The sequence below is a fragment of the Perca flavescens genome, chromosome 15 (genome assembly GCF_004354835.1).
Source record: "Perca flavescens isolate YP-PL-M2 chromosome 15, PFLA_1.0, whole genome shotgun sequence".
Lineage (NCBI taxonomy): Eukaryota > Metazoa > Chordata > Actinopteri > Perciformes > Percidae > Perca > Perca flavescens.
The window spans coordinates 27,290,285-27,312,734 of record NC_041345.1 but is presented as its reverse complement, the minus strand read 5'-3'; the positions used below and the strand labels follow the sequence as shown (position 1 = coordinate 27,312,734).

At 40.2% G+C, this 22,450-nt stretch overlaps 1 protein-coding gene and 1 long non-coding RNA gene across 2 annotated transcripts; one reads left to right on the top strand and one right to left on the bottom strand.

Moving 5' to 3' along the window:
- Positions 1 to 124: 124 nt before the first annotated feature.
- On the bottom strand, positions 125 to 14,670 carry LOC114570203 (beta-1,4 N-acetylgalactosaminyltransferase 2). The gene is made up of 12 exons (XM_028600457.1): positions 14,632 to 14,670; positions 11,551 to 11,681; positions 9,941 to 10,108; positions 8,961 to 9,067; positions 8,383 to 8,420; positions 7,165 to 7,231; positions 6,692 to 6,805; positions 6,344 to 6,430; positions 5,880 to 6,061; positions 4,368 to 4,511; positions 726 to 954; positions 125 to 607 (listed from the first exon to the last, which is right to left on the bottom strand). Exons 1-12 carry the CDS (start codon positions 14,668 to 14,670, stop codon positions 411 to 413), a joined length of 1,503 nt encoding a protein of 500 aa, XP_028456258.1. The 3' UTR covers positions 125 to 410.
- Positions 14,671 to 15,491: 821 nt separating this feature from the next.
- On the top strand, positions 15,492 to 16,207 carry LOC114570351 (uncharacterized). The gene is made up of 3 exons (XR_003694490.1): positions 15,492 to 15,515; positions 15,589 to 15,653; positions 15,791 to 16,207. It is a non-coding gene; the product is annotated as an uncharacterized LOC114570351 (long non-coding RNA).
- Positions 16,208 to 22,450: the final 6,243 nt, after the last annotated feature.

Genomic DNA, 22,450 nt, shown 5'->3' with positions numbered 1-22,450 from the left:
ATATATATATATATATATATATATATATACACGAGAGAACATTTTATAAAAAGAACATTTTATAAAGCACCCAAGGATAATACACACAATTAAAAAAAATCTTAAACAAAGATATAAAATGAAAGACATTTTGGAAAATAAAGAGAGGAAAAAAAAGATTTCTAATTAAAAACTTAACTTAAAATTGCATTCATATAGGCCCTGCATTTAACTTTAAGCACCAATTCTCTGGTTTATTGGTATTTAAAGAGTCTCTCTCTATCCCAGAGGGGGCAACATTGTAAGGAGATTCATAAATAGGGAGACTTAGAGACTGTTCAGACCTGGTTTTGCCATTCAGAATCAGAACTTTTATACTTTTTTATTTGAACTGCAGGGAAATATGTAACCCAATGTCCTCTTGTAGTGTTCTATCCATATTTGATACACTTTAGGTGGTTTTTGAAAAAGTGAAGCTGCAGTTTGAACTCCACGTCATTGTTTCCAGGGTTTCTAAAACTGGCGTAGCGACCATTGTCCTTGTTGTTGCCTGTTTTGGGCTGATGGTCAATGGACACATGGTCACACGTGGCGACCAGCAACGAGCCCAGGCCATCCATAAAGAACTCTAGAGTCAGAAACAGACATTTGGCCTTTAACACATGCTTGTATGATGCCAACTAAAACTGAAAGTGTGTGGACTAACTGCCACTTGGACTCCAAACTCTGTCTGGGTCTAGACCTACCTGAGTGCGCTACCCTTTGGAGCTTAGGGTCAAATCCCACCCTCTGGATGGCATCTGTGCGAGCCAGGAAGAAGTTGACCACCCCACTGGCCAGAAAGCATTTTGGGTAACCAGGAAGTGATTGGAACTTCCCTTGAGACTTCCTGTACAGGCAGCCTCCTTCCGTTTCCTCTCCTTCCTCATAGAGAAGAGAGAAATAAAACTGGTTCCCTTGTACTGTCCCACCTAGCTGATGAGAACAAAGAGACAAGATAACTGGTCATAAACTGGCTACCAGTCCATTGTGTACCTACCTCTTGCCAAATACATGCTGGGAAAGTCTTCAGTCTGACAGATGTAGTGGTTGTAAAAAAGAAAAAAAAAAAAAAAAAAAAACACAACAGGAGAAATGGTACATTTTATTCCAATCAAAAACAAGTCTAGAACTTGTCTTCCAGCTACTAGACTCTCTGCCAGACATGATCATCGGATAGAGTCCTTATTCAGAAATATCAAGCAAAATTGATCAAATCAACATAGAAATGCAGAGAGGATTCATAAGTAAATTTGTCGAGGAGCAGAAACCTCAAGCATGCAAAGTGAGTAAATTTAAAGGACAGGGAGTGGTTAGGATTTAGGGGACTCCATTGGCAGAAGTTGAATATAATATTAAGAAGTATCTTTTTTATTTAGTGTATAATCACCTGAAAATAAGATTTGTTGAGATTTTGTTACCCTAGAATGAGCAGTTTATATCTACATACGGTGCGGATTCCACTGTGTTGCACTGCCATGTTTCTACAGTAGCCCAGAACAGACAAACCAAACACTGGCAATAATTTGCATTTTTGCAATGGCTCCAGGGGTCTCATTTATAAACGTGGCGTACGCACAAAACGGGGCTGAAAATGGGCGTACGGCACTTACCACGCAAAGGTTGTGATTTATAAAAAAAACAAACTTGATGGGAGAATGTGCGGAATGTGCGGTCCTTCCGCAAACTCTGAACCATGCGTACGCACATTTTGGAGACAAAATAGGAATTGGCGACGCAGATGGTGAGGTGGTGAACAGAAGTCAGACTGCAGAGACTAAATGGGAATAAGATTACTCGTAATATTTTCTAGTATTAATGCTTCACGCACATTCTTTCACTCATATTACATTACATGTCATTTAGCTGACGCTTTTATCCAAAGCGACTTACAATTGCTATATATGTCAGAGGTCACACGGCTCTGGAGCAACTAGTCTTGCTCAGGGACACATTGGCTGGTGTATCGCAGTGGGAATCGAACCCAGGTCTCCCACACCAAAGGCATGTGGCATACCCACTGCGCCATCACCACCCCTCCTATATCAACTACATTACCATGAAGATGAAATCCAGCAGTGTTATTTGCACTTGTACTGAGTGATAATTGTTCCATAAACACCTCCAACTCAAATCTTAAATCAAAACTCGTTCTTAATATTTAATCAGCGCTGTCTCGCCGTCACATTATCCGCTACGGAGCGCATGGAATACAGGATAGCTTCAAATATCCTAGCATTAGATAACTGCACGATAAAAGTGTAAATAACTAAATATCTGTCTTTAAAACTGTGCATATATCATCAAATGTCAAAGTTTGGAAATACAGCCGTTAAGGTCTTGTGTAATGGTTACCCTTAATGTCCTCGTTATCGGTCCTAACTTTAATACTGTTCATGACCAAACCTGCATGAAGAAAAGTGTGTTTGCCTATTATATTTCGTCTTCAAATTGTATCTCGGGGTGGGGGAATAGCACTGTGATTTTAGCAAGGTATTAACAATCACAAATTGTTGTAAACATAAATACTGCGGTGAACCCGTGCGTAATGCTGCATGGTGGCACTGCTGGCCCTGCAGGAGGACTCCTCTAATGGAAGAATCAGGAGAAAAAGAGACTTCAGGGACCATGACGATAATATAGCTGTAATATTAATAGTAATATATCTTCGCTCTTGGATCTATGTACTGAATTGGTTCCAGTAGAGAGGGCAACGCACCCGAACCGTGCCATCCCGGTCCAAATACAGGTCCTCGCCACTCTGGGTCAAACCGGCTGTGTCCAGAGGGAAACGTCAGACAGCTAAGTGTTTTTTAAAAATAAATATTATATATAATCTTCAACTTTATCACTAAGGCTTGTTTGGATAGAATATATAGTTCTGTTAAATCTTATTATATACGTCTGGTATATCGAAGCTGTCCCCGAGTGCCGTAATGCCTGCCGTTTTGGAAGATTTTATTAATAAAAGGTAGTCTATGGATCCGGTTTCCCTACACTGTGCGACAACAGGCCGAAATTGTAATTGCGTCCGTTTCGGCGTACGTCATTTTGGGCTTTTGGGCGCACGTACACTTACAGTAAGGATCCTATGCACAGTTTTATAAATGAGACCCCAGTGGGTTGCAATCCGCAACCTCAACGCTAGATGCAGGACCACTGACACGGGGGACATCTTGTCAGTTACCCCAGTCCCTGGGTGCCCAAAAGGACCCTGTGACCTTTTTAAGGCTCTGACACACCAACCTGACGGCCGACCGTCGGTAGAAAAGGCAGTCGGACTGTAACAGTGAGGAGCAAAGATGCTGTTGTGGAGCCAGATAGGTTTTGTATTGCTATGTGACTCCTGGTGGTTGTTCTGTGAACTGTCCCTTTAACAAAGAAAACAGGAAGTGCTTTACTGCAGCCACATTACACGTCACTGCTGGCTACAATCTTATGCCATCCTCGCTTTCACAGTTTAAGAATGGCATCATCTGTAGGTTATATTGTTTATTATCATAAAAGACACCTGTAGCCTATGCATCATCATTTGTTTGAAAATGTATCGTGATTAGAAAGTTATGTCTTCTAAGTTAGCTAATATGGTCGACTTTATTCTCTGTTATTTAGTAAAAATAGGTTATGCACTCATAAAACGATGGATTGGAAAGTTTGTAAGTACATCAGAAGTTTATGTAAATAACACTTGCCTGTTGGCTTCTGCGCTCTGCTGTTGTTGCTGCTATAAGACGAGTGCTTAGGGACGTCTACAAATTACAACACCGAAAAGAGATGCAACAAAAATATTTTTTAATTTAACTTTTTTTTTTTAAAGTAAGTGCTGTAGTATAACTAGCAGGAGACAAGTAATAATTGAGGTACGTTTGGAGACATTACCTTAAAAGTTGTATCTCTTTTCGGTGTAGTAATTTGTAGACGGCCCTAAGCACTCGTCTAACTGCAGGTAGCAGCAGCAGCAGCAGTAGCTAGCAGAAGAGAGCAGGCAAGTGTTCATAAACTTCTGGTGTACTTACAAACTTTTCCAATCCATCGTTTTATGGAATGCATAACCTATTTGTAATACTGTAGACGTTTGGTATCATTTCGGGCATTATTAGTGGGGTAACTTATGAGATACAAACGTGGGTCCATTAGCCCCTGCGCTAAGCTATTCAGTTGATAACGCTACTCTACGCTAACTCTCCCAATGTTAAACCCAGGTGAAAAAAGCTTCTGGGGGGGGGTTGTTTGGCTCGAGGTCATGGTGCAAAGGACCCTAGGGTGAAATTACTCCGAACCATCACTTTAAAACATTTTACTTGAAAATAATCAAGACAAGCTGACTGCTCAGACATTCTCATTCTTACCACGTCCAGTTCTGGGATCGCCTCCATCACCTCCACCAGCTTCTCTATCTTTGTGTTCTCCGTGAACAAAAAGTCATCGTCCACCCACAGGAAGTACTTGGTGGTTACCTGGGAGACAGCCAGATTCCTGCCAGCAAACCAGCCCTGAGGAAGAAAAAAAAACAAGGTTCATCTTTGGAATCTTTTAAAATCTTTAAAATGTTCATTTCAGGTGACAAGTACAATGCAATGCAGAGCATTAACAGATACATTTTTCAATTAAATAATAATATGATCATCATATATCTAATATGGTAAAAAAGTTAATCAATGTCGTTGATATATGGGTTAATGAAATTTGGTTTGTGTGTGTGTGTGTGTGTGTGTGTGTGTGTCATAGGCTACCTGCAAACTACTCGCTTTTCGGTTTTGAATGGGGAAATGTCATCCACGTGAATCGTGTAGATCCGACGAGTTTTTATTTGGGGGTCCGAGTGTAAATGGTATAATTTGAATTTGAAAAAAGAATAAATACATTATTAAAACAAACAGATTATTTTTAGGCTAAAAGACGAGGTGATTGTATTCGGCCAAAGGGTGCAGCACACATTGAACTTTTGACCTTACTTCCGCAGTAATGTATTCACAAAGAAGAAGAAGAGCTCAATATTTGGAGGCGTTAGGATTAGAGGAGTGAGTCTAACGCTAGCAATTGGTAGTTTTTTACTCCCTAAACGTCAAGGTGTGGAGACTTTATCAAAACCTGTACAATGCGTGTTCATGCTCAACCAGCTCCTTACACATACATACAGTCAGTATGGAAACATTAAAAAAGGGACAGAGACAATAAATAAAGGCAATTACCAATCAATATAAAAAACAATAAGTCCTATAGGCTCTGCCGTAGCCATCCTTTAAGACATTGGTTCTCAAACTTTTTTTCAATAATGTACCTCCCTTTGAAATATTGTTATATTACCCCCTGACCAATACAAAACATTTGTGCACAAAAAAAAAATTAATAATTACGTACCCCCTGCAGTAATCCAAAGTACCCTTAGATATATGCGTAACCCCATTTAAAAAAAACACTGATTTAAGATGAGCATTGTTTGTGTTGAGCAGTCCTATAGCAGAAAAGACTTGGAATAGGGATTAGTTCTCCTCGGAGGCACAAATATACCACCAGCCCGAAGGCATTTGAGAGAATTCTGTAGAGAGAATGGGGTCTGGCTGGCTAATAATTGTCTTTCTTGAACATCACAGACAACCAGAAAACATCAGAGAACTTTCCAATATAACTATATTCCCGAGACGCTCTGCAACGGTCTGTGTACATTATGAAAAAGCAAAGGTTGGGGTGAACCTGTACTTGAAAGCCTGATGCTGGAAATTTGTCCATTCACTCGAAACTGTTGTACTCTGTCAGTAAGAAAATCGAAAAGCAAGATAAAAGCTGATCTGGTCATTTAAAATAAGAAGCATGGCAGCGTGCGTGCGTGCGTGCGTGCGTGCGTGCGTGCGTGCGTGCACCTGTGCTGGAGGCATGAAGTACTGCCGGATGTGTTCTCCAGTAATGTGCTCTGGTTCAAAGCTGTCATCTGCAATGATGACTTCTATGTTGCTATAGAAACTCCGGATGCTACTCAACAACACCTTGAGTTGCGGGTAGCGCAGAAATGTCTTTGTGGCGATGGTGACGTGAGAGTTGATATCTGACAGACAGAAGTAGGCAAAGAGTTATTTCAAGAAAAGACACTATAAAGACATTATGATTAGTGTACATGAACTTGCTAGCTGCCCTCTTTTTAACAGGAGATTAGCATGTGTTGGTATAGATCCATCAGTGAATAACAGATATAATACAGATCAGTGTTGTTTGATGATTTTTCTTTTAAAAATCAAACCCACAGAGCGTAGAAGCAGCACTTTCCTGCCTTTGATAATAATTAAATGTAATATTTATCCACCAGACTCCATGTTGAGTGCACTCCTACCTGTCCCCATGTCGTGCAGCACTGGCAGCTGAGGCTGTTTGATGGTAATGGGAAACACAGCTTCATGGTTTTCAAACTGGAAGGATGCTAAGTACAGAAAAGGACAGCTGAGCAGTGTCTTACTCTAGGAAACAAAGTGGGCTTAAATTAAGCTGCACTTCACTAATTCTGGTAAACACACAGAAACACACATTTAGGCACATGCATACCTGTACAACACATTGACAACTGCACTAATTGTTTTGGATTACATTGACATGGACTTGCGTCATTTTGTGCATTTAATTTATGCAATGACAGTTTTTTTCACATAAAGATTCTGTTTTCTTAGATTTCTTAGATGCATACCGAGGTCTCCAGTGTGTATATGGTAGATAGTGCTGGTGTAGATCACTTTAGCCAGTGCATCGTTGAGGATCACCAGGCTGCTAGACTCCATAATCAGTCTGGTCCCACCACCACCTGTCATTTTTTTTATTTTTTGCCAAAAACATAAATAGATTTTAACAAGAATTACTATGATACTTTGATTAGCTGATAATATATACATAACATATACAACTTCTTCTTCATCGTATTGACCTACAAGGTAAAAAAGTATGTCAACTATTCAACCCATGGTACCTCGGGGACTTAAAGCTTGGGCTTAGCCTCTACAGGTTCCCTCACCTGTCAAAAGTTTCGAAAGCCCGGCTGATGCCAATGTCTTTCAGGCCGGAGTAGGCTGAAGCTCATTTGCTTAAACAAATCAGGCTTAGTCAAATCTATTCAGAACTCCAACTACAGCCTATATGAAGTTAGTTCTGATATTGAAATCTCACCTTGGACCTTCACACCTTCAGCTAGATTCTCCATAGTCAGGACCCCTTTGGACACATTCAACGACACCTAGAGTAGACACACCAGAGTAAATCTTCTATTGTCTACATTCATTTCAAATAATGATAATAATGAAATAATTTTCAACCCTTCTGAAGAGGGTCATCCGGCAGAGGCGAATGAACGCGACACCTGGGTACTGGTGCCGTTCATATGCAAAGCACAAAGACCCGGTTGAAAATCGGCAGACTCTCTCTTAAGTTACCAGCTAACGCTAGTACTAGCTAGCTAGCTAGCTTTGGTTGGGAGAAAGCCAAACAAGACAGTTTTAGCCGACCAAAATGTTCCAATCAGCTTTGATGAAGTGCAACACCCCAAAACAAGTCCACGGCTATTTTAATGTACACATGGCCATGGTTAGCATTGCTAAGCCTCTGTCCTGATTGACAGGTTGTTTTATAGCCACGCCCCTAAAAGGGTTACAGACTTCTTTTTGCAACCAGTGGAGTCGCCCCCTGCTGGAAAGTTGATAGAATGCAGGTTTAAGGGACTTCCGCATTGGCTTCACTGTTTAGGCACCGAAGTTACTGCTTTTTTGGACACCAGGCTATTAGTATAATTCTTTTGTAATATATTATTACATTTTTGTTCAATTTATTTCCCAAGATGGAAGAAGGCCAGTCCCACACCAGTCCCACACCACCACCACACAAGCAGAGAATCCGAGAAAGCAAGGACAGCACTGTGCTGTCTTCACACAGCTAGCACAGGCTGCAAGAACAAGGTGAGCAGCTACACCACAGACTTCAACGTCAGGGCGACCTGTACCACATAGTTGCAGTGAAATTTCTGCCATAATTTCCAAGGTTAATGGCAATATGGCTGCTGTACAATGATGTTACATGATGTCATGATATGATAATATCAGCACCAAGCCAAGAAATTATTTCTATAAAAATGGATTGTATTTAAAGTCATTTAAATGTGACTTTAAAATGACACAATGTTGCCTTCATTGTACAGTATTACTTTCTGTATGTTACATCTTCAAATGTGTTAAAGTATGTTAAGTGTATCTAATACATAATGAATCTTGAATTTTTAAACATTCGGCAGCCATCTTGTATCAATCAGCCACACATTACCATTCTACCAGATTGATCTGCGTGAGATTGACCAGCCGATTTGTTGCATCCCATGTGGGATGGGATCACACTAACCTTGTAGCTGCTTCTTTGTTCCGCATGCAGTGCTAAACCTGAAATCAAAATAACCTCATGCTTTCATTCTTTAACAGGACACATCTCTGGCTTTGGAACTTCCTCCTGTTAAACTGCTAAAAAATCCCCAAGCAGCAGTTTGAGCTGTACTATGGTAACTCTGCCCTGAAACTAAACGCTCAGTGTGTCAGGATCAGGAATACACCTTACATATTGCTAAGTCAACTCATTTGCTGTGGTATTGTTTGTTGGTTATTACTATTCTCAGTTACCATATTTTTGTATTGGCTTACACCCATGCACCTATGCACTTTGGAGTTTGATTGGGTTTTACTTTGCGTTTTAAGATACACTATGAGCGTTAATTTCACCAGATATTCCAGCCATGTTTCATTTATGGCTTGACTAAATCTAAACCCTAAAGTCTGGTTGCTTAGACACATTTTGGTCCCAACAGGTTTAACTCCCTGATTGCATTATTTGTCACCGTATTTTTCTATGACCCATCAAAACCAACCCAACATTTTGCTATTGCTATGATTAAAAATTAATTAATTGAAACTTCAAGTGTAGCAAACCTGGTATGGGAGTGGTGGTCAAAGGCCGTACTGTAAAACCCTGGATAGGATACTGCAGAGGAGAGTTTGGCAAAGCAATCAGCAGTCTCGATAATACAGATGTAGTCCTGTGGGGGTTGGGATGAAGAGAAGGTAAAGTTATAAAACATAAGTTAAAATGGGTGCTTAAAGGCAGCGATCCAAAACTTCTAATCAAATATGTATAAGTACGGAGCCCCAGACATGACATCCAGAAGAAAAATATATATATACACATATATATACATATACATACATACATACATATATATATATAGTACTATTTACATTGTATTCTGTATTCTCACTGAAGGCATCAAAACTATGAATGAACACATGTGGAATTATGTACTTAAAAAAGTGTGAAATAACTGAAAACATGTCTTATATTTTAGATTCCTCAAAGTAGCCACCCTTTGCTTTTTTATTAATAAGGGAAACAATTCCACTAATTAACCCTGACAAAGCACACCTGTGAAGGTAAAACCATTTCAGGTGACTACCTCATGAAGCTCATTGAGAGAACACCAAGGGTTTGCAGAGTTACCAAAAAAAGCAAAGGGTGGCTACTTTGAGGAATCTAAAATATAAGACATGTTTTCAGTTATTTCACACTTTTTTGTTAAGTACATAATTCCATATGTGTTGATTCATAGTTTTGATGCCTTCAGTGAGAATCTACAATGTAAATAGTCATGAAAATAAAGAAACACATTGAATGAGAAGGTGTGTCCAAACTTTTGGCCTGTACTGTATGTATGTATGTATGTATGTATGTATGTATGTATGTATATATATATATATATATATATATAGGCTAATCTGTTCACAATGATTTAATTTAATCAGGATATGGTCTCTCAGTAATGATTGGGGGTACTATACAATCCTTAATAAATAATGAAATATTTAAAGAACGACATCAATACATGCATTCATTTATCTATCCATCCATCCATCACCTGGCTTTGTGTTGTTGGAGCTCCTTCGCTCGGCGTTTGGCCACCTTCTCATACTGATCCTTGGGGATGTGATCTTTGAGCAGCACTGAGCCGCCAGGACAGGTGCATGGACCAGGTGGGGGAAGATGACTCTGGGGTGACAAGCTGGAATTGTGGGGTAGGGGGCGGCTGTAATATGGAAGTTTGGAAGGATCACAATTCTGTTCTCTTGTTTGTCATGTTATTACTTAAGAACAAGCACAATGTTCAACATTGCTTTAGGGCAATGCACAGAATCACTGTATCTTAGGCTTAGTCCACACGTACACAATATGTTTTGTCTCGTTTGGTGGGTGTGTCTCTAGTAGGGATGTAACGGTATGAAAATTTAACCTCACGGTTATAATGACCAAAATGATCACAGTTTTTCGGTATTAAAAAGTGTATAAAAGTGTATTATATTACAAAAATATAGGCAAAACCTTATCAAAAGTGCAACTTCTAACATCAAAGGAACAATGGTTCAGCATATAAACAGCTTATTGTCAGGAACATTCCCAGTAGTGCTAGGTTTAAATTATACAAATCTAAACATTCAACCTAAGACATAAAGAAAAATATGGAAACAAATCAAAGAAACACCACTAAGTATATGCTTGTTTTCTTCATAAATCAAAATTTAAAATATAAAAATCGTACACATGAACACTTTAAAGTAAAATTAAATGATCACGGTTTTCGGTATTAAAAACGGTAATTGTTATCGTCAACATTTTTCTCATGGTTTACTGTTACACCAGTAATTGACAAGTTTACATGCAGCCAATAACCCGTTCAAAACCGGAATATTAGCAATAACACCGGCAAAAACCCAAATATGCTCATATTCCGATTTTTAAAAACCCGAATATGCTACATAGGTTACCCCTTTTCTAAGCCGAAATTTTGGTCATAAACGCGTATCGGCATATCCCCATCAAAAGGAACATTGATTTGTGTTCTGCGCATGTTCCATTCGCAAGGAATCTTGGTCTTTTGAGTAGAGGAACTTCTTGTATGCGCCAGAAAACATATAATAATAATTATATACTATAATAATAATTATATACTATAATATATATATATATATATATATATATATATATATATATACACACACACACATACATGCAGAAAACCTGCGCGCAGTATACCGGAAGTAAACAAGAAGTAGAGGTAAACATGGCGAGACGCAGCACAGCACCACACTTTTGGAGCGAGGAGGAAACCAATTTGTTTATTAGTGTGGCGAAAACCAGGAATATAATGTCTTTTGTTGACGGCAGAAAGTACCGAGATAGTGAGATTTATAAGAAGGTGACCGAAAAGTTATTGCGTCTTAAGGTTGTCCGTACGTCCAGACGCTAACCGTGCGTCGCCGTTTACATCAGGATATTACCAATTGATTACAAATTCCATATATACAGGAGTAACTCATGTAAACGGGTTATTCCGAATGTTTCAGAAACCCGAATAGTGACCTTAACCACTAGCTTGTAAACGTAGTCACAGTTGCTGTTTTCTACACATTAGGGAAACTAAAAGGACACACACACACACACACACACACACACACACACACACACCTTTACCTCTTTTGTATGGTGGGAACCTCTCGTCTTAGCTCTTCGGGACGGTAATAGACTATCACCAAATATAATATCGGCAGGATGATCACACACACAACAGCAGCCCTCTGTAGTGTTCTGGTAATCTCAACACTCTGAAGAGAAAGACACACACACTCTTAGGTTTTGGCTCCTAATTCCTGAAATGTACACGGCAAAATCAAAAGTGTTGGATTTTCAGTGTTAGGGTTGAGCGTAAAAATACAGAGCTATTTTTTATTTAAGTCATCAGCTGGCCCCGATGGTCGCTAAGAAGAACGTCACATACGCCGTTGCTCTGATTGGTTGGAGGTCCATCCAATTGAGTGCAGAGACATTGGGCGTTTCTCAATACCAAGAATGCAAACTACGGACATGTGTTCTTGGGGAGAACGTTCTTGCTGGTTGTTCTTGGAAGAATTAACTCACAAGTTCACAAGCACAGAAAACGCTGTTAACAGTTTGAGATGATGCGTTCTTCCTGTTATTGCTCAACACTCCCAGCACAGAGGCTACCTGCAAGGCTCCAAAATACCAGCTAGATATAAAAACCACAACAATATAACCACTTTGTATTAAAACAATCTCCTCAATAAAACTAATTGAGCTTTAATTTTATTGTTTATGGTTTAAATCAAACACCCCTTACTTATTCAAAAGTGTGGAACGCGATCCCTACTATTATTAGCATATAAGTTTAAGTCAGTTTAAATTAAACAAATAAATAGGCATATGCACTGGTGTGTCCTATGTGTTTCTATTAGTATTATGTGGAATTATCATTTTCTATATTATTGTAGTGCACTGTATATGCCCAGGGAGATGGAAATTAGAAATTCAAATTATAAAAGGTCGGTGTCTCCCCTTTAGTCTACATAACATGTCATAGCATGTTACCACTTTATGTACAACTGTTCATTTATCATAAAGACTGAAACTCAACTTCTAATGAATCAGAAAACAAATACACCAAAAATATGAACTACAAAATATAATGTAGGCTATAGCATATGGCATAATTTAAACAAGTCTCCCGAAAAGAAAACGGGTGTATCTCATAGACTAATAATATACAGTCTATCTATGATATATCTCTCCTCTGCCTTGTGTGTGTGTGTGTGTGTGTGTGTGTGTGTGTGTGTGTGTGTGTGTGTGTGTGTGTGTGTGTTTGTTGAGTTTAACTCCGAAAAGACAGTTAACCACATGTGTTGTGGTATTTACACAAACGATCCGAAACGGCGAAATAAAAGCCTCTTATTCATGGGACCGGTCTAAAAGACCTCCGGGGTCCTACAGCGGGGTCTCCGAGTGTGTGTGTGTGTCTGTGTGTGTGTGTGTGTGTGTGTGTGGGGGGGGGGTCTCCGAGTGAGACTGTCCGAGCGCCGAGCTAGTGGCCCCGGCAGGCGCAAGCTGGTGGCCGCGTCATTTTATGGAGCTCCGAAAATTCCGAAAAACTTTGGAGCAAATTGTCAATTCGGCAAAGACTTAGCAAGACTGCCTATATTTGAAATATAAACCGTTCATTTCTCGCCTAAAATGTTCTCAGAAGTGAATTTAGTGATAATTAAGATGGCGAAAATTGTTAAAATTGTCCCGTTTTTGGGCTGTCTATGTACTGGAAATCCAACCATCATTGAATGCTGAAATGAATGTTGGGATACAGGTGCTGCGAAGTTCATACAAGTTACCAACCGATGTATCCTTGGTAAATGGGCGTGTCAAGAATACATCCGGGAATTTTAACTGTTCTTGGCGAAATGGGAACTTGTGTATTGGGACAGTACTTTGGCAACACGAGATGACGTTTCACGAGGCGGGTATGGCTGCGGCCTGGAGCGTCCCATGTCTAGTGTTGACGAACTGACCGAAGAGCCGGTTAATTAACCCGACTCGTGTCACTGAGCCGGGAGAATCGAGTGCCATACGTCAATGAACCGACTCACTCCTGTTTTTTTCTTTTACTTCATTCGTGCCGTTGGCATTACATATATGTCAATGGTTGGCCGTTGTGTAGCTGGTATTCTTCTGCTACTGTGTGTGTTGTAATCTAGCTCATTAGCGCCTCCGTTGGACTGGAGTGGTGGTGGTAGAATCAATCAGGAAATGAGCTACAAATGCCTAGACCCAATGCCGAACGAGACCGAATGTAACCGTGCAACCGGCCGGCCGCTCGACTCTAATGTAACCGTGCAACCGGCCGGCCCGCTCGACTCTAATGTAATCAAGCGGTGTTTTGGTTCTCGGCAAGTTTGAGTTATTAATCGAGCCTTGTTTCTGGTGCATCTTAGAGGATTGGGTTCACGGCAATTCACACATTATCGATGGGGAAGTACAGTACATCACATACAAATACACGAATGTTATTTTGGTAGTTATGTTAAGTTAAATGTTAGAGAAGTGAATGTTGCTACGTGGTAGCTAGGCTAGGCTGTCACAAGGAGACCGCGCAGCAGGCTACTGAACGAGACCGTAAGGACCGTAACCGAGGATAGGCTACTGCATGAGTCTATATTCAAACGGGTGTCTAGGTTCTCAGCAAGTTTGACTTATCAACCGATAGCAGAAGCCTTTATTTCTCGTGCATCTTAGAGGATTGTGTACATACAAATTAATAGATTACATTATTGATGGATATCACATACAAATGCACGTCATGTTATCTTAGTAGTTATGTTAAGTTAAATGTTTGTTACGTGATAGGTAGGCTGTCACCAGTAGACTGTGCACCAGACTACTGAACAAGACCGTAACCGTGCCTAATGCATGAGTCATGTAATCAAACGGGTGTCTAGGTTCTCGGCAAGTTTGAGTTATCAACCAATAGCAGAAGCCTTTATGTCTCGTGCATTTGAGAATTGTGTTCATGGAAATTTATATGCTACATTACCAAGGGTAAAGTATTAGGCCTATATCACATACAAATACACGTAATGTTATCTTGATAGATATGTAAAGTTAAACGTGATCACACCCCCGCCCCCGACGCCGCCGAGGGCACGCGAACCGGTGACCAAATCTATTAACTCAGTAGGCCAACCAACGACCGTCCGGTTGTCCCATCGCTACCCATGTCATGCCGTCCCGTCTCATGCCGTCCCATTTCATTCCGAGGCGTGTCCAACGGTAAGTTCAGAGGGTCAAAAATACGAAATCGCAAATTATTTTATTATTATACTACTTTCTTCTTTGTAGAAACTTTTTTATCTTCAATTTGAGAAATTATATTACATTCGTTTACGTTAAAATGACAGTACAGCTAGGTTTTGAAGCTGAGAGAGAGACACATTCTTTTCCCAGACTCCTTATTCCATAAACATCCGGAAGCCTCAGTTGGCTTTGGCGATCAACGTTACATTCAGATTTGCAGGTTTCAACTCATTAAGTTCAGACGTTCAATCCATCTGTTTGGGATTTTGAGTTGTTAAAGTTATTCTAGGTGCTTTTGGTCGGTTTCTGACCACATTAAGTTGTTCAATAACATATTTAGTTAGATCTGTTTTAGGAATTTTGGAAAATAAAATGCTGATTAATACTTTAATTGCAGCGATCTTGCGCAAATAATTAAACCAGGAGAATGGACTGTGATCTACAGCAAAGACATCAAAGTAAACGGGTTTCTACGTATTTTATTGTTTATTTTCCATGAATGAGCTGTGCTGAATGTTGTACACTGTCTTCCTGTATTTCTGATGTTCAGGGTCTCCCAAGACAAGAAGATGGCAATGCCTGTGGCATCTTCATGTTAATGGTATTGTGTGTTGTCCTCAAACGTCACTTAATGGTGTTAAATATAATTTACCTGACAACATATTAGCTGTAGATCTCTTATTTTATTTAAATACCAGGGGAATATAGCATGTTTTTCCAAGACTAGTACAGACCAATACGTTTTCTTTTTATTACAGTATGCTCTTTACATTGTGCTGGGGGCAGATTTTGACTTCACAACTGTAAGTGCCCAGAAAGTCTACAGATATATTACAGTACTTACATGACTTCATTGTTTAAAATGTTGTATTCTAGGGTGACATGGACACAATCAGGACATGGTGGTGTCTGTTGCTCCTGTCTGGTCATTCAGTTGTCAGGTGTGTATGATTTCATTATCACATGTACAACTGTAACATAAAAATGTGTAACAAAGCCAAAATTATACATATAGATCAAATTACTATTCTTCTTAATCTCTAACATGTAATTTAAGAAAATCTGTCTGTTTTAAAAGGTTGGCACAGAAAAGGAAATATGAAGATCAAATCGCAAGAATCCCATTTTGATAGTTGTTGACGATGTGTCCTGCATGCTAAGGATTATTTATTATATGATTTGATTCATTTTGGACTTCATATGCATACTTTTTACTGACTTTTAAATATTTAAATATCTATTTGCACCCTGTGATGATTAAATAGCCTAATCGTTGTCTGTGTACAGATAATAGCAGATAAGGATAAGGAGGAGGCAAAGAGGCAAAGAGGCCCAGGACAATGTGTGAATGAAGTAAACTTGATGCCTTGTATACATACCTAATGTCAAAATACTACAAACTGTCTACATAATGAATTCTCAAAATAAGTGTTAAATGTGTTCATTCAGGAACCTGTTGACCTGACCAAGGAGGGGATTCTGGAGGTCATCAATGTTTCTGAACTTATAAAAAAATAAAACATGTTACACTCTTTCCAAGACTGCTTTTTATTTTTATATTCTATTGCACCAAATATATTATTCATTAGCATGATAGTCTGCATTTATCTTACTGTTTACTTAAACACCAAATATATTTTTAAGTATTTTATTCATTAGCATGATAGTCGACGCAAAAACTTATTTTTAAATACGTATTTTATTCCGGACGGCACCAGGCGGGATGGCATGAGACGGGGACGCAAGCTTTTATATTGAAAAGCAGAAGGTCGGGGATGGCCCCAGGCGGGACGGCATGAGACGGGACAGCATGGGACGCTCCAGTGGCAGCCATACAGTCTTGCGTTTCACAGGGACACAAGAACACAAGTCAATAGAAGAACACATATTGGGAAACGCCCATTTTCTTTCCTGGTTCGGTTGAAACCATAGACAGTATATAATGGACCAATAGACCCCGTTGCTCTGGGTGGAGACCAGTGAAGGCTATTAGAAGCACTTTCCCGGTGATGGCCAGCTTTACTGCGCAGCCTCCAACTGAGAGAATGTGACGTGAGCAACGTGTCTGAAAGTTGGAAGTCTTCTGGTAGCTGTGCCAAAAGAAATTTAAATCATTCCCAATCTTACAGATACGGAGAGTGTAGGTGGATGTAAGGAGATAACATGGGCACAGGCTAATTATTGCTAACTAACATGCTAGTTAACATTAGTAATTAAACCTAAACAGCTCATGTAAGTCGAAACTGCCTGCGAACTTCTCCTGTACTATACGGTAATTCCTCTACTGTGCGACAGTAAGTCACTTGGTTATGACCCAATCATTAGCCTATTTTTACAAAAGCGTCTGCTACGGAGCCATAACGTGAAGTACAAGGTAATGGAGCCTTTTATACATTGTCGTGTTTCTTTGGAACTAAACAACGGACAAATAGAGTCTTCAAAAATTTCTGATGTAAAGTTATTCGCAGTCAAGTGACGTAAAAAAAAAAAAAAAATGGCGGTCAGTGGAATGCTAACAGGAGGTGATGGCCAGTTAGCAACAAAATGGCGCCATAGATGGCTCGAGTTCTGAAGCGAAGCTTACCCCCTTGGTTGAAACGCGCCCCATAACCACGGGCCAACGGAGCAGCATCAGACTCATATTCTGCTGCTCCATTGGGAGCAGTATCGCTCTTGGCATCGTCACTATTTTTCTACCTCAGTGATCCTACTCAAAATATGGATTATGCAAGTTTGTAAATGAATTGTTTATATTACATTTACGAAGAGAGGTTATTCGGAATTTGTCTTCTGTTGCTGTGACCCATCAGTTATTCGTTTTTTTTTTTTTTCCCTTTCTACTTGAATTTTACAGAGGCACTACTATGCTGCCCTGCAAAGGCAAAAGACCTTAACTCGCTAGAGTGGGAAACTGAGAAAAATGACTTTAAAGTTTCGGTTAGATTTTTTGACAGTTTTCAGTGGATATGAGGAGCAATATGAGAGAAATTTGGTAATCATTGTTTAGGTACAAGCTTTTTCCTCGCTATAGCCTGTCAAGTTCTTTTGACAGGCATAAGTGTTCATTTCAAGATATGGCCATGATAAATTTGGTGATCGTTGTTGAGGTACATTAAACCACGTTAAGCAGAACAGGCAGCGTTGTGAACAGAGAAGCGTGCAGCCTGCGCAGCAGCAGAGCGCCTGTGCCTGTGCCGGCCCTGTGGGGACAGAGATTGTTGTGGATCTTTTGCATCTGTCGCTCAAGAATTATATGCGTTATGGACTTCTTTTTTTAACTAAATTGAGCTCGAGGTTTTAAATTGTTACAATGTAAATTCAAATCTGCTTAAAAAAATAAACCTATGTTTATTTAGCATGTTTGTTTTGTCCATATGTGATCGTGCTGTGTTCGCCAGGTCTCAGTTGCTACAAAGAGTTTTTTTTGTTTGTTTTTTTGCCCCCCCCCTGGCTCGAATGTTAAACTCCGCCTATGGATGTTACGGCGTTTTGCCTTTGTAGGGCAGTATGCTGATATTACCTATCAAGATGGTCCAAAGAGAAAGGGGGGGGATCTTCTCCTAACTGATCAGGCATGCTTTATCTTCAGTGTTAACTACCAAGTATCCCACGACAGGAAGGAAAATGTTGGCGTTATTTTGTCACTTATTGGGAGCAGTAGGCTAGATGGAGCCGGTTACCTCCAGGATCTTCCCTACGCTAGACTAGCGGTGGGTGCGTCTGACAGAGTTACAACACACACGGAGATGAGAAGGGTATGTATGGACTCATCTAACTCTGGGGGATACGGTGAATGAGACAAAGTCCCAATAAGTCGGCATGTTCCTTTAAATCCTCTACAGTGTTACGTGGTATTACATTTTTACAGTGCACGCTAGTGTTGTGTACATTCAACACTGAGCTGTGTTGACTGGTGTTAAATTTCAACTATTGAGAGAGCAATTATTGCAGCAACTCTATCCCAGTGTTAAACATTTGACACTTTCAAAAGTGTAGTTTAAACTCAAAATAGTGTGGACCAATATAGACACTTTCAAAGTGTTGAATTTAACACTTATTTTGCTGTGTTAAGCAACCAAGCCAATTTCAACAAGTCTTTGTGTGACTTTGTCGTCGTGTCCAGTAATATGTGGGTGGGACACTGAGGCAAACCATAACTGAACCAAACGGTCTGATTATTGACATGCTATGCGTTCGACAGTGGCCATTTCCCATAGACTGGTGTAATGGCAAAATTACATTTAAGCACAATTCCTTATATTTTTATGTTTTATTTCTACTTTACTGCTCTCACAAATGCTGAAAGAGTCTCTCATTCCCACATGCAGATTTTGATTCTAACTTTGTGAGACATCCAGTCTGGAACATTATGTGAGCCTGAACCGATAAAGGTACAAGGTCACCCTAAAACTATCTCTAGTAACGGGGGGGTGAAAGTCGTACAGGGAGGAGGAGGTGAGATGGCTCCGAGAGGTCTCTTGTATTTCTCTGATTGTCTTCATGTGTATCAGATTGCCGGTCAAAATTGTAGCGTCATACTAATCTAAGTGCGTATGTGTTGTCACTCTGAAGATGCATATAAGCTTAGTGTTCTTGTTCACTCATTTGAGAAACTGACTCCACACTGGGCTGCGGCCTTTTGTGAAATCATGTTGATCCTATATTTGCAAATATATATTTTTTAATAAAATACAAAAACCCAACTTGGTTTTAGTCTCAGTCTGTCTTATTTGTTTCAATTTACTAAACTCTGAAATTTCCCCCCCTGCTGCAAAGGAAACTTCCATAACACTGGTTAAACAAACTGGTTTCCTCCTCTACAAAACCCAGTTGAAGCGTATCAAGAACAAAAGCAAGAATGGAACCTGTGTCTGACACTAGGAAATAAAGGCCGCCAAACAATTACTCCAAACATGTAATTGTGTCTGAATGTTAACATTTTCTTCACATTTAAAATGGATTACATGTAAACAGAAAATAGAGAAAAGAAGAAGAATAAGAAGCAAAAAAAAAACTGTAGGCTAGCACTACAGGATCAAATCAATGAAGAGTTTATGATGCCAGTACTGTGAACACATTCTAAATCACTATGGATGAATGTTAGACAAACCAGGAGCGGCAGTTACTGTTAAGACCACGCAGAAATACAGAGAAAACGTCACCATGAGAACCAGAAACATTGTAGATTTACGTTACAGAGAGATGAAGGAGTTCTTACCATGTTCTCTTCTCCAGGCTCTACTTTTAGCTGCTGTACCCGTGGCAATGGTGATTATGACAGACGGGACATAAAAGGTTGACAAACCTGTTTGACTCGCTCTTAAAAAGACACAAGTAACTGCTACCACTAACCACACGCAAACCACGCCCACTCCCGGCCCAACAGGTCTATAGGCTGTGTGTGTGTGTGTGTGTGTGTGTGTGTGTGTGTGTGTATGTGTATGTGTGTGTGTGTGTGTGTGTGTGTGTGTGTGTGTGTGTGTGTGTGTGTGTGTGTGTGTGTGTGTGTGTGTGTGTGTGTGTGTGTGTGTGTGTGTGTGTGTGTGTGTGTGTGTGTGTGTGTGTGTGTGTGTGTGTGTGTGTGTGTATGTGTGTGTGTGTGTGTATGTGTGTGTGTGTGTGTGTGTGTGTGTGTGTGTGTGTGTGTGTGTGTGTGTGTGTGTGTGTGTATATGTATGTATGTGTATATATATGTATATATGTGTATGTGTGTGTATGTGTGTGTATGTGTATGTGTGTGTGTGTATGTGTGTATGTGTGTATGTGTATATGTGTGTGTGTGTATATATATGTGTGTGTGTGTGTGTGTGTGTGTGTGTGTGTGTGTGTGTGTGTGTGTGTATGTGTGTATATATATATGTGTGTATGTGTGTGTGTGTGTGTGTGTGTGTGTGTGTGTGTGTGTGTGTGTGTGTGTGTGTGTGTGTGTGTGTGTGTGTGTGTGTGTGTGTGTGTGTGTGTGTGTGTGTGTGTGTGTGTGTGTGTGTGTGTGTGTGTGTGTGTGTGTGTGTGTGTGTGTGTGTGTGTGTGTGTGTGTGTGTGTGTGTGTGTGTGTGTGTGTGTGTGTGTGTGTGTGTGTGTGTATGTGTGTGTGCGTAGTGTTACGAACCCTCCCTTTTCTACCTGGGGGGTATTCCATCAACGTAGCTAAGAATTGCCAGACTTAGGTGTAAGCAGAGAATCTCTAATAAGGTGAGAACTTCCACTCTCGGGAAAATTCCGGGTTGGTACAATGGGGCTAATAAGGAAGCTCCGCTTCCCAATCTAGCTCCAAGTCGTTCCATCAAGTGAAATCCGCTGGCTCCACTTGACACTTAGTCAAGCCTCACCTGTTAAGCCTCAACTTGTGCATGCCCACAGGGAAAATAAAAAGCCCATTCTAGTCGAGAACGGAAACTGTCCAAAATGCCGAAAAGCAAGGGAAAAGAGCATGCAGAAATGTTCTCAGCAGCGGAACAAACCCTCCTCATGGAGGTATGTGAGGATTACAGCCACATAATCCGAAAGAAGGGCAATACCGCGGCAATCCATAAAGCGAGGGATGTGGCGTGGCAGAATATTGCAGAGAGGCTGAATGCGTAAGTGATAAAGTATTTCAGCATCATCATGTTATATAAATCCCCCATCAAAGGGACAAAATATATGTAGACCATAATCTACCAATTGATTTCTTGATGTTTTTTGTTTTAAACTAATCAATTATGTGGACCTATTAATGCAACCAAATCCCCAAAGAACAAAAAGACAGCCCTAATAAGTAACATTCATATGAACATAATTAAAATGGCATTATTGTTTCACTGCAATTTATGTGAAATTCTCCATATTTTATCATTTGGCAGTCCTAGTAGTAATGTTAGAACGTGATATTCATCCCATTCATCAACTGATTGTTATGCAAATCGATGGGATAGCTTTAATTGATTTCCTGCATTATTTATCTAGAATCATTTAACAATTCAATGGAGATGAGGACCCCTGTTACAGTAACTAAGTGAATGCAGGTGACGGCAAATCAATAATCTATCTCCTATCAATCGGAGGCCCTAACCCTTGTTACATCAAAAGAATGATAATCTCTTTAAATTGCCTCTATGTATGAAATGTGCTATAGGGCCGACATGGTGTGTGTCCCTCACGGTTATTTCTCAACAGAAGCAATCTCAGTAGCCAGAGGAGGACCGGCCACCAGGTCAAAATCAAATATAAGAACATTCTTTGCAATGGTAAGTGTGCCATAATGTAATGTGAAATGTATCAGTCAAAATAGATACGCAGCTATGAATATATACATGTCTTGCAGCCACCAGAAAGCAGACTGCATCCATGGGTACTGGTGGGGGACCGCCACCGGAGGAGCTCACACCAGCTGAGATCCTGGACCTTGGGATAAATAAGGGGCCCAAGATAGTTGGGATCGAGGGGGGCTCCTCCAACCCTGTGGCCCCAGAGATCCGGGCCCCATATGTTTAAGGTATTGTCAATCACTGCCCCTATTTTGGTGACAGACCCTCATTAGGGATAACTAACTATGCACCTGTGTGTCTGATAGTGACAGGGGATCAAATTATTCTCCTTGACCCACCACAAGTGCACGTTGAGGATGCAGCCGGGACCCATGTCGACCCAGTAGGTCCTAACCTGTAGAAACATTGTACTACATGCAGTCAGCCCCCTCCCTCTCCCCCATTAACTGTTGTTTCTCTATTTGCAGGGAGAAGGCCCAAGCCAACAGCCA

What these genes read in the sequence shown, in the direction of transcription:
- LOC114570203 (XM_028600457.1), bottom strand. Translation starts at nt 14,670, where the DNA reads ATGAAATGGGACGGCATGAGACGGGACGGCATGACATGG. An exon ending in CTCCAACAACACAAAGCCAG is followed by an intron (nt 9,068 to 9,940) that starts GTGATGGATGGA and finishes CAACCCCCACAG; the next exon opens with GACTACATCTGTATTATCGA. An exon ending in GACCACCACTCCCATACCAG is followed by an intron (nt 8,421 to 8,960) that starts GTTTGCTACACT and finishes TTTTGATTTCAG; the next exon opens with GTTTAGCACTGCATGCGGAA.